The sequence below is a fragment of the Emys orbicularis genome, chromosome 11 (assembly GCF_028017835.1).
Source record: "Emys orbicularis isolate rEmyOrb1 chromosome 11, rEmyOrb1.hap1, whole genome shotgun sequence".
In the NCBI taxonomy this organism is placed as follows: Eukaryota; Metazoa; Chordata; order Testudines; family Emydidae; genus Emys; species Emys orbicularis.
This window is the reverse complement of record NC_088693.1, coordinates 65,368,949-65,384,381: the sequence shown is the minus strand read 5'-3', so window position 1 is coordinate 65,384,381 and position 15,433 is coordinate 65,368,949. Positions and strand designations below refer to the sequence as shown.

The 15,433-nt window shown below is 41.4% G+C and overlaps 1 protein-coding gene across 1 annotated transcript in view; it reads left to right on the top strand.

The window, feature by feature from the left end:
- ERBB4 (erb-b2 receptor tyrosine kinase 4) overlaps positions 1-15,433 on the top strand; it is a 585,583-nt gene that overhangs the window by 549,133 nt on the left and 21,017 nt on the right. The window contains exons 25-28 of the mRNA XM_065413000.1: positions 2,505-2,580; positions 4,597-4,743; positions 7,684-7,781; positions 9,609-9,779. Of these exons, the coding sequence (XP_065269072.1) occupies positions 2,505-2,580; positions 4,597-4,743; positions 7,684-7,781; positions 9,609-9,779 (492 nt within the window). The remainder of the gene's footprint in view (positions 1-2,504; positions 2,581-4,596; positions 4,744-7,683; positions 7,782-9,608; positions 9,780-15,433) is intronic.

Below are 15,433 nucleotides of genomic sequence, written 5' to 3'. Positions count from 1 at the left end.
TATTATTTCCCGTTGCACCTCCATAGTTTGAATTCCTTTCGTGTCTTACATAGACGCACCATTGCAAGACTTGATAAAGGCACCCAAATAGAGGCATAACAACATTCAGGCGGTCCCAGACACAAGGTCCATGTGGCTATGCCATAACCATCTTTGAAATGCCTCACCAAACATGCTCATCTTAACCTGCCTTAGTCTCTCCTCCAACTCCATCAAGTCCCTGGTGGGTCTATGTCTCGCCTCATCCCCTTTTCCAAATCCTTGGTCGCTCCCCCCTGTGCTCCCCCCTCATTTTCTCTGTTCACTTATGCTGGTGGCTGAGTAGAGACTGCTGCCATCATCTGTTACTTCCTGGGGAGAGTGGCTTCCTTCCTAAGTGTGCTGCTGCTGAGTTCAACTATTCCATGAATAGGAATTGCGGGGAGCAACAGGGATACAGCTGGTGGGGCAAGAAGTGTCAAAGAAATCAGCAGCAGATTCGGGCGAAATTTTTTGACTAAAACTTTTTTTGGATGGGGGGGCTGAAAAATGCAGATTCAGGTCAACCAAAACATTTCACTAATTCATGTAGAATTTGCCCCGTTGTTTCGGTAAAAAACAAAAAAAATCCAAAAATATCTCAACTTTTCAGTTTTTTAGTCAAATGACTTTTCATTTTGACATTTACTTCAATATTATTAAAATAAAATTTTAAAAAGTTTTAAAAGCGAAACAAAACATTTCACTTTGGGTCGAACGAAATGTTTCGTTCAACCCAAAATGAAGGGATTTTTTTTTTTTTTTACTTTTCCATTCACCAATTTTTTTTTTTTTTTTAAATTGGGTCAAGTGGAAACCCATTTTTTTCTGGGTTTTTTTCCAGAAATGCCAGTGAACTGAAAAATCAGTTATTTGCACGGCAATAATCAGTGGCTGCTTTTCGACTCCCTAGCACTGCAGGGACCTTCTGGCAATGAGGATAGAGATTTGGCAGCCTTCCCTGACTCTTCCAGTTCCTCTGATCTCCCCTCCAGCACCCCCTCTGCCTCTTCTCCACCCATTCCTTCCCGTGAAGGACAAAGGAAGCCTATAGATTCTTCCTGCAGCTCTTGGAGGGTGTCCTGGACTCGTGGGCCCAAAGACACTACTGGGGGCTAGGGTAGGATGTATGCACCAGAAATTTGACTGTCTTGCTTCTGAGAAGTATCCCTTCCCAAGCCAGAAGTTGTTTGCATTTTAAAGCTGTACTGTAAGTTTGCTAAGGAGGGCTTAGGCAGTTGATGAATAATACAGCTCTGCTGTTGAAATTGTTCCTATCTGGAAAAATCCTATAGAATTTAATAGACTTCTGCAGAAATTAAATAGGTCTCTATAGAACTCACTATGATTGCCTTTCTGTAAAGGCATTAAACCAACCTATAGAATTTAATAGAGAGTGATATCCTGGCCGTAAACATAGAGATTACAGTTCTCTAATCAACTACATAGGATATTTTCACAATGCAGACTCATTAACTGCTTTAGCCAGCCATTAAGATTTTACCAGGGCACCTGCAGTTGTAGGTTTATTTGGTGGGGAGGGTTTCCTTTCAATGACATGCACTATAGTTTCAAAAGAAGATGACCCTTACTTGGTAGGATATAGTGTATATCCTGAGGCTCTGCTCCTACAAGGCAATATTCATGGCACACACTGCCCATTTGAAGTCAGTGGGTGTTTGGGATGCAAAGGGCTTGCAGGATCGGACCCTTCACACACACACACACACACGTCCAGAAATGGAGAAGTTAAAATTCTCATCCCACTATTAACTCATTGTCTTGTAGCATTGTCAATGACTATATAGATTGTTATGTATCTGCGCTAGTGCTTTGGTTTTGCAAAACCTTGTAAAAATCAAAAGGGTTCCATTTTTTCCAAACCATCTAAATTTTAGGGGTTTGGACACAGTCATAATATTGGGCAAACTGGTTTGATTTTATAATGCTAAATCCAGGGTTAACAAGAAACTGGTTTTTCCAATGTATCTGAACCACCAAGCTTGGGTGCGGTGAAGGATTTCTAATAGAAGGTTCTGCTTATTTCTAACCTCAGTATATGCTGTGGGCCAAAATCTATTCTGTTCGCTTTCATTTAAGCTCTTTACACCATCCCCATGACTGTGATAGCGGAGTGCCTGCTCTGCTCTTCATTATGTGTGTGCAACATCACCAGGTCAGATTCTGTCCACCGAGCAACCCCACTGAAATCAACACATGAAGAATTCCGTGGGGTTGCACAGACTGTAAGTCATTGCTACACTGTCTCTCTGAGGGCTCCTGGCATGTTAATGAGCACAGAATTTGGCCAAGTATTTATTTACTTTATTGGTGTGAGCCTTAATTTTTTAATGTCCTGACTTTGGAGGGTTTTAAATTAGTAACTGAGAGAGGGAGAGAGAACTAGATACCTGGGTTTAGGACCCATTAATATTATTTTATTCATTATTATTTTTCTAACTTTCATGTATCTTTTTGCTCCCAAGATGCCAATTAAGTGGATGGCTCTGGAATGTATACACTACAGGAAATTCACCCATCAGAGCGATGTTTGGAGCTATGGTAAATCTTCCATGTGATTGTGCTTAAGAATTCATCTCTTGTGAAATACATAAAGTTCTTTTATTGTGTCACTGATGTTTATTTATCAACCCATATTTCCTAAAGGAGATAACTGTTACCTTGTGTTTCCTCTATTTTTAAAAAAATATACATCTAAATTGCATTGTTACCTGTCTTCTGAGTTATTTCCCTGCTCACTAAAATGCATTATCACAACGTCCCTGCTGGGTTGCCTGCCAGAAGCTCTGTTTTGGTAGCAGTTCGGCTGATCATTGTGACAGAAAAAAGCCTCTTTTCGTTTCACCACGGATTGGTAGAAATATGACTGCGGGTCATAATTTCCAACAGTTCTTTGAAAACCGAACTCTGAAAGCCAGGAATGTCAAAAAACATTTTCTGGCTTATGGGAGTTTCTGTACTACAGTCAGATAAAAGGGAATATGTCATGACACAGAACAAATACAGCAAGAGAGGGGGAGGGAGATGAAAGCAAAGAGCAGAGGCTGACTTATACATGCTTAGGTTTAATTTCACAAACAACTTTGGAATCGGTGAGAAAGGTCAGGCCACGAGGAATCTAAACTGAAAACCAAGTGATTTCAATATTTAGAGAGTTTATTTAATTGTGTTAACTACAATATCAGAATGAGCTGTTAGGCATCTGCTTGGTTGTTTGCCTGTTTAACTTGTCCAGCTGTTAGTGAGAAAGTAACCTGCACCTTTATAAATGGGATCTCACAGCATCAGACCCATAATAGGTAATTAGAGATACTGGACCTCATCCAAAGTTTCTGTTGCTGAATAGTTTTGAAACAAAGCTGTGCGGTATCAGCTGAAACTCATTACTCAGGTTTACCTGTGGGTAGCAGTAAAATACACTGTTTGCTATTGCCAGGTAGCTATCTTCTTCTGTCCAGCTAAGAAAAATATATGATTCTATGATATTAAAACTGTATGCATAAAGCAGCTTCCTCCCCACCCCCAAATCGTGTATTGCCCCAGTTAGCAAAATGTACATCTTCCTCCATTATTTATGCAGCTCAGTTTAAAACAGGAGGCCCAGCATATCTGTAATTTGAAAGAATAAAACAAGACGATGGACAAGATTTAGTTATTAAACATCAGTGTGGAGGTGAATGGGGGAGAAAATAAATGCATGTTTCTTGGATATGTATTTTTACTTCTCTCGCCTCAGATTAGAAGTGACAGTCTGCAAAATATGATTACCAGGCTGGAGGCATATTTTAAATGACCTTTACAATAAAATAAAAGCAAAACAAAGGAGAGTGTTAGGAAAGCAGCAGTATTTTTAATATTAAAGATTGTCTTTTGGGATAAATTCTGTTACTTGTGATATATGTTATTTATCTTTCTGCTTAGCTGCCAAAAAAATCCTCAGGCTATTCAAAAAGAGGATCCCAGGTTTAAATCATAGGATTATCATAACCCAAATCCATAAGGTGCTTTAAGAGGAACCAACACAACTGACTGTGAATGACTTACAAGGCAAAGATAATGGCATCACCTTATTCACTCTGCATCATTATGGGAAATGGATGCTGTAATTTAGAGAACATCTTCAGGTTTTTTGCCCCTTACAATAACATCAACCATTCATTTTCCATTTTGATATGATAAAAGAGCCAGGCATATTCTTTTGTTATTGTTTCCATTTATATGTTCCTAAGTCTTCCATATCTGTCATGCCTGCACTCTTCACCACTTATTTGTTCTAAGTCTCCCAATCTGTCATGCCTGCATCTTTTCTTAACCCAATGCAAACAAGAGACACCATCGTTAGAATCGAACTCAAGTGCTGTTCCGCACTCTTCCAATAGTCTTTAAGTGGTGGATCCAACATAAGTCTGAGCAAGCTATGGACATGCACTGGTTCTGAGAATGAATGAGACAGGTTCATCACATTGTAATCCAATATTGAGCCTCAAACTGATCCATACGGTGTTTTTAACAACTTAAATAAAACATGCCCCTAATCTTATACTCGTTTGTTCCCAGGTGTCACTATCTGGGAGCTTATGACCTTTGGCGGAAAACCCTATGATGGAATCCCGACACGAGAAATTCCTGACCTGTTAGAGAAAGGGGAACGGTTGCCCCAGCCTCCTATCTGCACCATTGATGTGTACATGGTGATGGTGAAATGTGAGTAACTGTCGTTTTAATATCACTGTGGTCAATGCTAGCAGAGCCTATTCCATTGCATCTACAGTCACTGACAGTGCTTGCTAATAATGCAGACTGTTTCAAAACAAAAAGCTTCCTACGGTTTTATAAATTACATTTGAACATAGCATGCACCTTTTTTTTCCCCCCAATTGCAAAGGATATGAGTTTAGCCATGAAGGGTTTGAGTTAGCTCCTCTTCTTATTACTGTGAGATGGTATCACACATCCTCGCTATGAAGTCAAAATTGTATGATTGTGATAGTAAACACTTGTCATTTCCATGACAATTGATTTTGATGTAAAAAACGATAGCATTAAACATAATTATGGTACATGGGTAGTCAGGCATTAAAGGTGGCAAAGAGAAGAGTTGGTTCCAAAACAGAAATCTCAAATATTGAGGAAAGAAATCCATAATGGTTTCTTATTAAAGAGAAATTGACTTAATCTAACAAATATAACACAGCTGAGGATTTGTTTTTGTTTGTTTAGTCGGATCCAGTAGTTTATAGACATTTATAATTTAGCAAAAAATTAAAATAGTTTATATCTGGATTCTCACTTAACCTGCCCTCCTTCCCCCGCAAAAGAGAGAGAGAGAGACGTGCACGCAAATGGGTCCTCAAAGCCTAGACTACTAATTAAAAAAGAATTAGGAACATCTGTGTGGTGCTTCTGACTTCATTTAAGTGAAATTAACATACAGCCATTTCTTCGTTCTGACATGGGCCTTTCCCTTTTGATTTGCACACAAAAAATAACAGAACTAAGAAGATAAACTGGAGGAGGTAAATATGTATATTCTTAGTAAGAAAATGGGATTTCTCTCTTCTCAGAGTTGCATTTTTAGCCTGAAGCTTGTCATATGGGTGCACGATATCACTCAGGAGATTGCTAATGGGATATAGTTCCTTTCACCCCTAACTGCAAGATTAAACCCAACACAGGTCATTTGGGGCTGAAGGCTGCCACACATGTTCAGTACAGGGGCTCTTTGGTGGCTTGTGTTTAATGGTTTCATCTAATTCCCAACGAACAAGTGTCCGCATCACAAAAATCACAGTCCCTTAGTATCAATATGCACCTCCTTCCTGGAAGTCTTAGCAGAGAGGCCAAGGATTGTAACATCCTCATCTTAGTAATGGGTGTAGGTTGAGGCACATTGGTCGGACGTTATGAGGTAATTTGCAACGTAGCTTCCTGTACTATACACACTCTGTGGGTAAATAGGAGCTGAATCTTCCGCACTGTCCATCTGGAACCTACATGGGCCCTAAAATCCAAACACAAACAATTCTGATAGGGAGCAAATGGAAGGTTTTGTTTTTCAGCAGACTGCCTTTCCTTTAGTCTTACACAATGCTGATGTGAGGGCAATCTACCCCTTATGCAGTTTGATTGTCTATGGCTCAGGTATTATTTTTGTAAGAATCACATGACATTTCCTTTAATACAGGAATTCTCCTCAATATGTCATTTCAGCCATAGAAATGGATTCTGCATGTTTTACTCATGTTGATGAGTCCATTAACCATGTGAATAGTCCCATTGACTTCAGCGGGGATACAGAGATGCATAAGTTTGTGAGAATGGATTGCAGCATCCTTGCAGGCTCTATAAGATATGGATGATAAAAGAGCAAGGCACTCGATTGTCATGGCATCAAGTGATGCAACCGCATGTAGGTTGGAAGTTGACGAGAAGAGCTAAACACATGGAAGGGGACCATTTGGATCAAACTCAAGAATAGTCTAATAGAACACAGTTCTAATGAATAAGAAACAATTCTATAGTGTGGAAAGCAGATGCAGGTAGACTGGATATTCCGGGCATCTTAAATTGGGGAAACCATTGCTAATGGTGTATCCGTAATCTTTTAGTGTTCTTGCCAAACTGCCTTCTGGCTAAGGAAGCTTTGGTTCTTCTACTTTGGTCACATGTTCAGTGTAATAGGGCTATAAGAGATAAGGACTATTTCTTATGAGAGTCCCTGCTAAATGAGGACACATTCCTGGAAAATTGCTGATAGAATCTTTTCGTAGAAGAGGTTGGCACTGATATAAACCAGCAGCTGTTGCTGAGTGGCATTTATCAGTTGCTTTGCACTAACTATTTTGCAGAAGACATTCAAAGAGGAGGCCCTTCTTTCTAATGAACTTTTTGAGAGAATGCGAGGGGGGGGGGTCCTTGCTTGTTTGAGGCGGAATGTGTCTCGATAATAGCTATAGCCTGCAGCAGGGCTTATGCCTGCAAATAATGTTAAAATGTAACCCATAGCTGATGATGGCAGCACTAAGACAAAGTTCCCCAAATGGTGAGGAGAGAGAAAAAAATAATTGAGAGAGGTCAGAGTGTTCAGATCTGTTTAACGGTCTGCTATAACCTGGAATACATTATGGATTAGCAGATCAGGTAGAAATGTTTATTTTACTGGTAGTATTATGATCGTGCCTAGAGGCCCTGATTGAAATACAGGCCCCATCGTGCGAGGTATGGTACAGATCTATGGTAAGAGACATTTCCTGCCCCCAAAGAGCTTCTGATCTAAATAGACAAGACTGATAAGCGGGATGGGATTAAAAAGACTTTAGTACCATCCCCATTTTAGAGATGGTAAACTGAGGCACAGATCAAGTAAGCTACTTGCCCAAGGTCCCACAGCAGCAAAGCCAGGAATTGAATACAGATCTCCAGGCCTTAACCACAAGATCTGACTTCCTCTATTTTAGAAGCATTGTTTATTATCATCTTTCCAATTTCCCTGAACAACTGAATTGTGTTTTTTCCTCTGCAGGCCAAATACACCAAAGGCATCATCACACTTCATACTCAGGATTGTTTCAAATGTTGTTCAAAATGTAATGGTATTCCTTGTTACCAATCAACTTTTTATTTTCTTCTTAAATCTGTCCCAAGGCTGGATGATTGATGCTGACAGTCGGCCTAAATTCAAGGAATTGGCTGCTGAATTTTCTAGAATGGCTCGAGACCCTCAAAGATACCTTGTCATTCAGGTCAGCAACTCTGGAACATCTAGAAATCATTTTAATTCTGCTTGTAGAATCACAGAAATGTCAGGCTGGAAGGAACCTCGAGAGGTCATCTAGTCCAATCCCCTGCACTGAGGCAAGACCAAGTAAAGCTAGACCATCCCTGACAAGTGTTTGTCTAACCTGTTCTTAGAAACGTCAGCTAATACTGTAAGATAGCTCAATACATATAGACCAATGCCGAGATGTGAAAAAATGGGGGCATGGAATTCAGTTCCTAACTCCATATTTACATTATCCCAAATCTACTCAGCATTGGTGAGGCCTCAACTGGAGCACTGTGTCCAGTTCTGGGCACCACACATCAGGAAAGGTGTGGACAGATTGGAGAGAGTCCAGGGGTGAGCAACAAAAATGATAAAAGGTTTAGAAAACCTGATCTGTGAGAAGAAGTTAAAAAACAAACAAACTGGGCCTGAGTAAAGAAGACTGAGCTGGGACCTGATAACAGTCTTCAAATATGTTGAGGGCTGTTATAATGAGGACAGTGATCAATTGTTCTCCATGTCCACTGAACGTTGGACAAGAAGTAATGGGCTTAATTGTCAGCAAGGGAGATTTAGGTTGGACATTAGGAAAACTTTCTAACTATCAGGGTAGTTATGCTCTGGAATAGGCCTCCAAGGGAGGTTGTGAAATCCCCTTCACTGGTGGTTTTTAAGAACACGTTGGACAAACAAATGGAGATGAATAAAAATTGCAATGTCAATAACATAATTATTAAATACCAGAGGCCAGAACATGGAATCAGTTTGGGCCAGATTCTGATGGGCTGACTCACAATGATCAATACAGACAGTTCAGTGGAACAATTTGATCAGTAAGACAATAGTCAGCATGAGTAATAGTATCATAATGTGACCTTTTCCTAGCAATATTCCCCACTGAGTTCAAAGGGGAGTAATGTTTAAAAAGAGAAGGCCCCAGAAAACCTGCCTGGATAATTATTTCACTAGCTAAAAGAACTTACTGCATTCTTTGTACTTCCTTTCATTATCTTTTTAATCTCATTGTCAAGGTAATTTGCTATATAATCTGGCGAGTATTTCATCATTTGAGGTCACCCATGTGGCCTCTTTCATAGTGCTGTTTGGCCTCTTCCATAGCGGTCGGTTAGGACAATAAAGGCCAAATGTTCATCTCAATTTAACTCCATTGCAGCACTAGCGTCACTGCCCTTATAGAAAGTCCTCTGGAATATAATCAGGAATGATAACCTCTCTGTGAGTGAGGTAATATCTTTTATTGGGCCCTACTGCAATCCAAATGTTGTCATTACCCACTTTAATTCCTATTGATTTCATCCCTATTAAATTCTTATAAGGCCTTCCATATGGCTAACAGGGGAATTTCACACAATAAATCCTTAAAAAACACAAATAAAAATAAAATAAAATAAAATAAAAAGCAAAGAGGCCCACTTTCCATTATATATATGTTTTCCTGCATTAGCCTTAATATCTCAAATATTTCACAACATATAGCAGACCTTGCCAGAAGCTGGTCTACTGGGTCCAGAATTGAGTCTGTTTTAAAAAAGAAAGAAAAAGGTTCAATAACAGGAGGGCAAAACATTTTATTTTTGCTTGATTAATGCAGTTATTCCCCTCCTGTCATCATATTCCCAGCCAAAAATCAAAATAAACTATGTAGCTGTGGTGATGTAGGGCAACCTGAGTATATGCATGGTCTCTGCACCATGACTGTAAGGTGGTATAGAAAACAGGTAACCACGCTCATAGAATTAATTCATCTCTGTGTTATCTTCCTCTGTCCATGTGACACATTCAGGGTGACGACCGTATGAAGCTCCCGAGTCCAAACGACAGCAAATTCTTCCAAAATCTCCTGGATGAGGAAGACCTGGAAGATATGATGGATGCTGAGGAATATTTAGTTCCTCAGGCCTTTAACATCCCTCCTCCTATCTATACCTCCAGGGCTAGAATCGACTCCAACAGGGTAAGAGCAGCTACTGACTCTCAAAACCATGACTAGAGTTTTAAGTGCTCTAATCAAGCATAAGCCTGAGTTACCCTGGGACATCTAAGCTTGAAGTGCGTGGAGAGTGACTATAAAAATGGCATCATGGGGTTCCAAGTTTATTGTGTCTCAGTGAATTCCAAATCAGTAGCTCCGCTCACAAGTGAACAAAGGTATTCTTTGAACAGCCAGTCCTGAATGCTCAGCCTAGGATTGTAAAGCCACGCTGTGTTCTTTCTGGACAGTGCATCATCAGTGCCAGTAATCACGAGTCTTTCAGTCTACGTCTGCCAGACAAACCCATTACTTGTAAAGGGATTGCACAGGTCTAACCGAGAGCAGCTGGAATTAAGTACATAATCCTGTCAATGCATCTTGAGCCGGAATGGAATCTAGCTCTTTCTCCAGTCTGTCTGTGGGCTCCTTTACTACAGTATCTAAGCACCTCACAATCTTTACTGTATTTAGCCTCACAACCCTAAGAGGTAGGACAGTGCTATTAGTCACATTTTACTGAAGGGGAACAGTGGCATAGAGAGGTGAAATGACTTGCCCAAGGTCACACAGGAAGTCTGTTGCAGACTAGGGGCTTGAGCGCAGGTCGCCTGAACTGCTGGCTAGCTCCCTACAAAAAAATAACTGTGGCAATGAGTCTCAGAGCCTAGGTCAGCTCATTCGGGCTCACACTATGGGGCTAAAAATAGCAGTGTAGATGTTCCCGCTGGAACTGGGCGAGTGGGGTTGGTCTCAGAGCCTGGGCTTCAGTCCGAGTGGGAATGTCTGCACTGCTATTTCTAGCTCTGTAACATGAGCCTGAGTCAGTGGACCTGGCCCTGAGACTCACTGTTGAGGGTTTTTTTGTGTTTTGTTTTTTTGCTGTGTGGATGTACTCATGGTCTTTGGAGCATCCTGCCTTCTGGCTCTGCACTTCTAACAGGAGATTAAAAATGTTTAAATAGGATTGGTGATCTGGTGTCCTCTCTGAAGGGAGGAGAGATGACTCTAAACGCATCAGGTTAGGATAAGAAGTTGTCATTTTTGCATAGACACATTTTTCCAAGGGAAATCACATCTAAAGCACTGACCAAAGTCTCTCCATAACAGGCATAGAGTTTGATTTCCAGCAGTGCTAAACACCCACAGCTCCAGCTGGAACCAGTAGGACCTCAGCATGTGCTTAAAGTTAAGCAAGTGCTTAAGAGCTTTCCTGAATAGAGATGCTTTCCTGAATGAGGGCCATAGTTTGGCTGAGCTTGCGATATATACCCATAATGCATCTCCGAACTGTCTTGGGTCAGCGAAATTGGGCTGTAAATTGGCACAGTCTATAACAGCATCCAGTAATCACCACCGTTATTATGGTTTACTCTCACAGTTTGATTAACAGCAGTGACATTTATTCCTTACTGTTGAGAAATCTTCTGATTCCCTCTTTAATCCAAGCAGTTCCAAATTCATGCAGTGGGATGGATTAAATCACACTGCATATGGAAGGCAGTGAATATTGCTTATGAAAAGAAATCAAATAAGGAGCAGAACTAACGACCTGGAGCCAGATTTTGCCATTCTGAGCAGTATGTTATTTTGCATGGTCTAATGGAGTAAGGTGAATAAGGAGGGGACAGAATCTGTTCCTTAATAAGTAATAGCTGAGTTTTAAATAAGTTACTCATGTTTTTAATTAGAGGCATGGACATCATTTTTCCCATAAGTAAAAATAGATGTATTTGAAGCTATGTTCCACTTGCATTGTGCTTCTCGTGATCACTGCCAGCTTACAGTGGAAAACTAAAACAACTTCCTTTTACAGGGCCCCATCTCCATGTAGGGAAAAACAACGAGTGTGAGCTGGCAGGGTTGCCACGTGAGCACTCCTGTGTGAGGGTGCGGGATTTGCTGCCATTATCGCAGGGTCTTGGCTCCAAGTCCCATGAAGCTTGGGAGAACCCTCACCATGCTACCTTCCCTCCTGGCTGCTATGGGGGCCTGGAACAGGCAGGATCCATGCAACCATCATGGGTACATCTACACTGCAATAAAAAGCCCACAGCACCGAGTCTCAGAGCCTGGGTCAATTGACTTCGGCTCACGGGGCTCGGCCTGCGGGGCTAAAACTAGCAGTGTAGGCATTCAGGCTTGGGCTGGAGCCCAGGTTCTGAGATCCTTCCCCTGAATGGGTTTCAGAGCCCAAACATCTACACTGCTATTTCTAGCACCACGAGCCTGAGTCAATTGACCCCGGCTCTGAGACTCGGTGCCATGGGTATTTCTTGTCAGTGTAGACGTACCCAGTGATACCTGCCCCTTCCAGTCCTCTTCCGAGAAGAATGTCACATCATAAAGAGGAAACCAGTGTTAACTAATGCTGAGAGGGCAACGTTTTCTGACACTGGGCTGCCAGTGGGATTGGGGATAGGGTGATGGCTCTGAATTTTCCTAGAGCATCCTATAAGTCTAGCGTTTTGACCAATATAATATTATACTTTCTCAATAGTTTTCACTACTTTCTGGGCCAGCTAAGGGCTGTGGAAGGCCCCGAATGCAGTGTAACCAATGAGATATCAGTTTACTAAAATGGGGGTCGGGTACAGAGAGCCTACACAGTCCATTCACACCCTCTGCATGGCATTGTGCCGTACTCCCCTGGGGCTCCATTCACCCTAATTCACAAGCATTATTTTTAGGGCAGGGAGAAAGGAGACTGCCGAGGGTGTGGCCGATGAATGTACAATTTATATATAATAACAGCTGCTGGAATCAGCAGAGGCTGACCCCTCTCCTGTGACAGGGATATTAACCATTATAACTCTGAGCCATGTCAGATGTCTCGGGTCAGCACATAAAGTCTGGTCTCTTGCTACCAGTCGCGTGTCTTACATTTATTACAGGAGTCCCCAGGCAGCGTGCACATATATGCACGCACACACACGGCTAGATTTCAGTAGAGCTAAATCAGCATAATGCTGAAGTACCTCCCTGGTGAATCAGACATGCTGTGTCTAAGATACATAGTTGCCATAGAGGCCCCTGATTTCTAACACAGATAGGTTTTTTTTTCTGGATATAAGCTCTGCTCTGTTTGCTCTGCAGTTGCAATAATGCAGATAATAATCAATGGAGATAAGACTGCAATTGTTCCTCCTCTAAACATTCATGTTGATTTAAAACTAAATGCGCGGTAGCTCCTTTAAGAAGTATTCTTTCTACTGTGCATACTTTAAGTACATATGGATGTCAGTTGCAGGAATCACATAGCCCTGAAATGCCTTCAAGTATCTATACATACAGTGCTTTGAGTCTGGCTTATTCCGTTTCCTTTGGGTAACTTGGATTTATGCTTGTTTGGCGTAACGAATATTAATATTAAATGAACTCATTATGATCAGTGTTATTACTGTGAATACCAAATACATCGATGCAGCTCAGGCAGTTTATGTTCATTGTTACTGGAAAATTAAATTTTATGTGAAAGTCTCCATGCTGCTTAGCTAAGGCAAGACACGGAGCCAGTAGCTACGGAATCTTCAAGTCTTTCCTGGAGATGAGGTGGTTGAAAAATACCGTTCGCACCATCTCGCCCTGCACTTACTGCGATTGTGTTTTTAATTTAAAAAACGAGGCATGCTTACTGTGAGCCGCTAATGTGCTCTTTCTCTGGGCATACTGCACAGAACCTCTTGGCTTAAATGTGCCATAGCACAATTCTAACGAGGGATCAGGAAAGCAGGTTGATTCTGAGCCTCTTTGTGCTTAGACATTAAAGTCAGTGAACTGAAGTCAGAGCACTAGTTCGCTAAGGAAAGCTGTGAAGTTTCTGCTGTATGATCCTAAATCCAGGCAAGGTGATGCTAGGGTTAGGCACCAATGAAGGAGGATATACATAAGACAAATACAAAAAACCAGTTTAATATACAGTGGTGACATAAAGCTGTATCCCGCAGGAAAGATGAAACCTCAGTGGGATGGGATATGCCAGTGGCTCTCAAACTTTTGTACTGGTGACCCCTTTCACATAGCAAGTCTCTGAGTGTGACCTCCCCCTTATAAATTAAAAACACTTTTTAAATATATTTAACACCATTATAAATGCTGGAGGCAAAGCGGGGTTTGGGGTGAAGGTTGACCGCTCGCGACCCCCCATTTAATAACCTGGCGACCCCCTGAGGGGTCCCAACCCCCAGTTTGAGAACCCCTGGGATATGCCGTCCACTGAAATAAACAAGGTATTACCTTCCTAATCCTCTGGGGTCTGTTGAGATAGGCCGGAGGCACAAGGCCAAAGACTCCTGTTACTCCACCACCACACACACACACTGTTTTCCTGGCAGCCTGACCACTGGATCCGGGCTACCAAAACTCCTCTGTTTGTGGCTAACTCATGGACTCCCTTGGAGAAGAGTTCCCCCTTAAACGGGGAGTTCCCCAGCATGGAAGGGGCACTGGGCAGAAAATTGGAATTTCAGCTAAACTACATTTTTCACATAAAGTGTCTGCTTTCCACAGAAAATTTTGACTTTTCATCAACACCTGTCAACCAGAAAGTTCCAAAATCAGCAAAGGGGTTAACAACTGGTGGGTTTCCAGTACTTAGTGTTCTGTTTGGGTGAATAATTTCATGCTTGTGAAAGTCTAGTCATTGCCACTGCAGTGGTTATAAGCCCAAGACTTTCCTTGCTAGCGCTAGCAAACCTCCTACATTCACAACCATACAGTTATTGACTCTGATTTTTTAACAAGTACTGACCTGTCTGAACAGGTACAGTGTTAGAACAGATGGAAGTCTCTTTTGTGTGCATCTATGCATCCGATGAAGTGGGCTGTAGCTCACAAAAACTTATGCTCAAATACATTTGTTAGTCTCTAAGGTATTTGTTAGTCTCACAAGTATTCCTGTTCTTTTGTGTTAGCATTTGTACACCACAATGCTTTTACCTTGGCTAATTCTCACTGCTGCTAACTATTTATACTGTTCAGTAGCTCCTCCAATTGCAGCCCTTGTTACTGTGTTCTGTACACTGTATATTATAGAAACCCTTGATGCCATCTATGTAGATAAGAGTCAGGTGATATTTCACTCCTGAACCTCTATTTATAATTAGCCCATAAAACGTCACTCCAGAGTGAAATAGGGCAAAGTCTCATCTAGGCTCTTAATTTGTTTTTAGTAACACATAAATGTGTGGGCTTTAAAGGGAGTGAAGAAAAGAAGAATTAGAATGATTATTAATGGTATTTTATACAGACATGGCAACTTTCATTACAGATGTTGGGCACAATTCTTAGAATTGAGACATCTGCCACATGGAGCACACCAGAGCTCTGGCTTGACTAGACTCCTTAGTCACATAGGTGACCTACGTAGGAACCTAGAGGGCAGGGCCCCTGCTGCCAATCTGACTTCAAAGCAGGAGTGGAGCTGGCCTATTCTCTGGCAGTGGCCTACTGCACCCATTACTCATGTTACATGCCGAATACACAGAGCACCAAATCAATTCCCTACAGATCAGCCACTTTGTGCATCTAGCAGTTTATAATACAATAGTTGATTTGGTATTAAGAGAAAAAATAATTTAAAATTGCTGAGATGACAGGCCAGATCAGTGCCCAGGCACAACCCCATTGACTATTGCAAC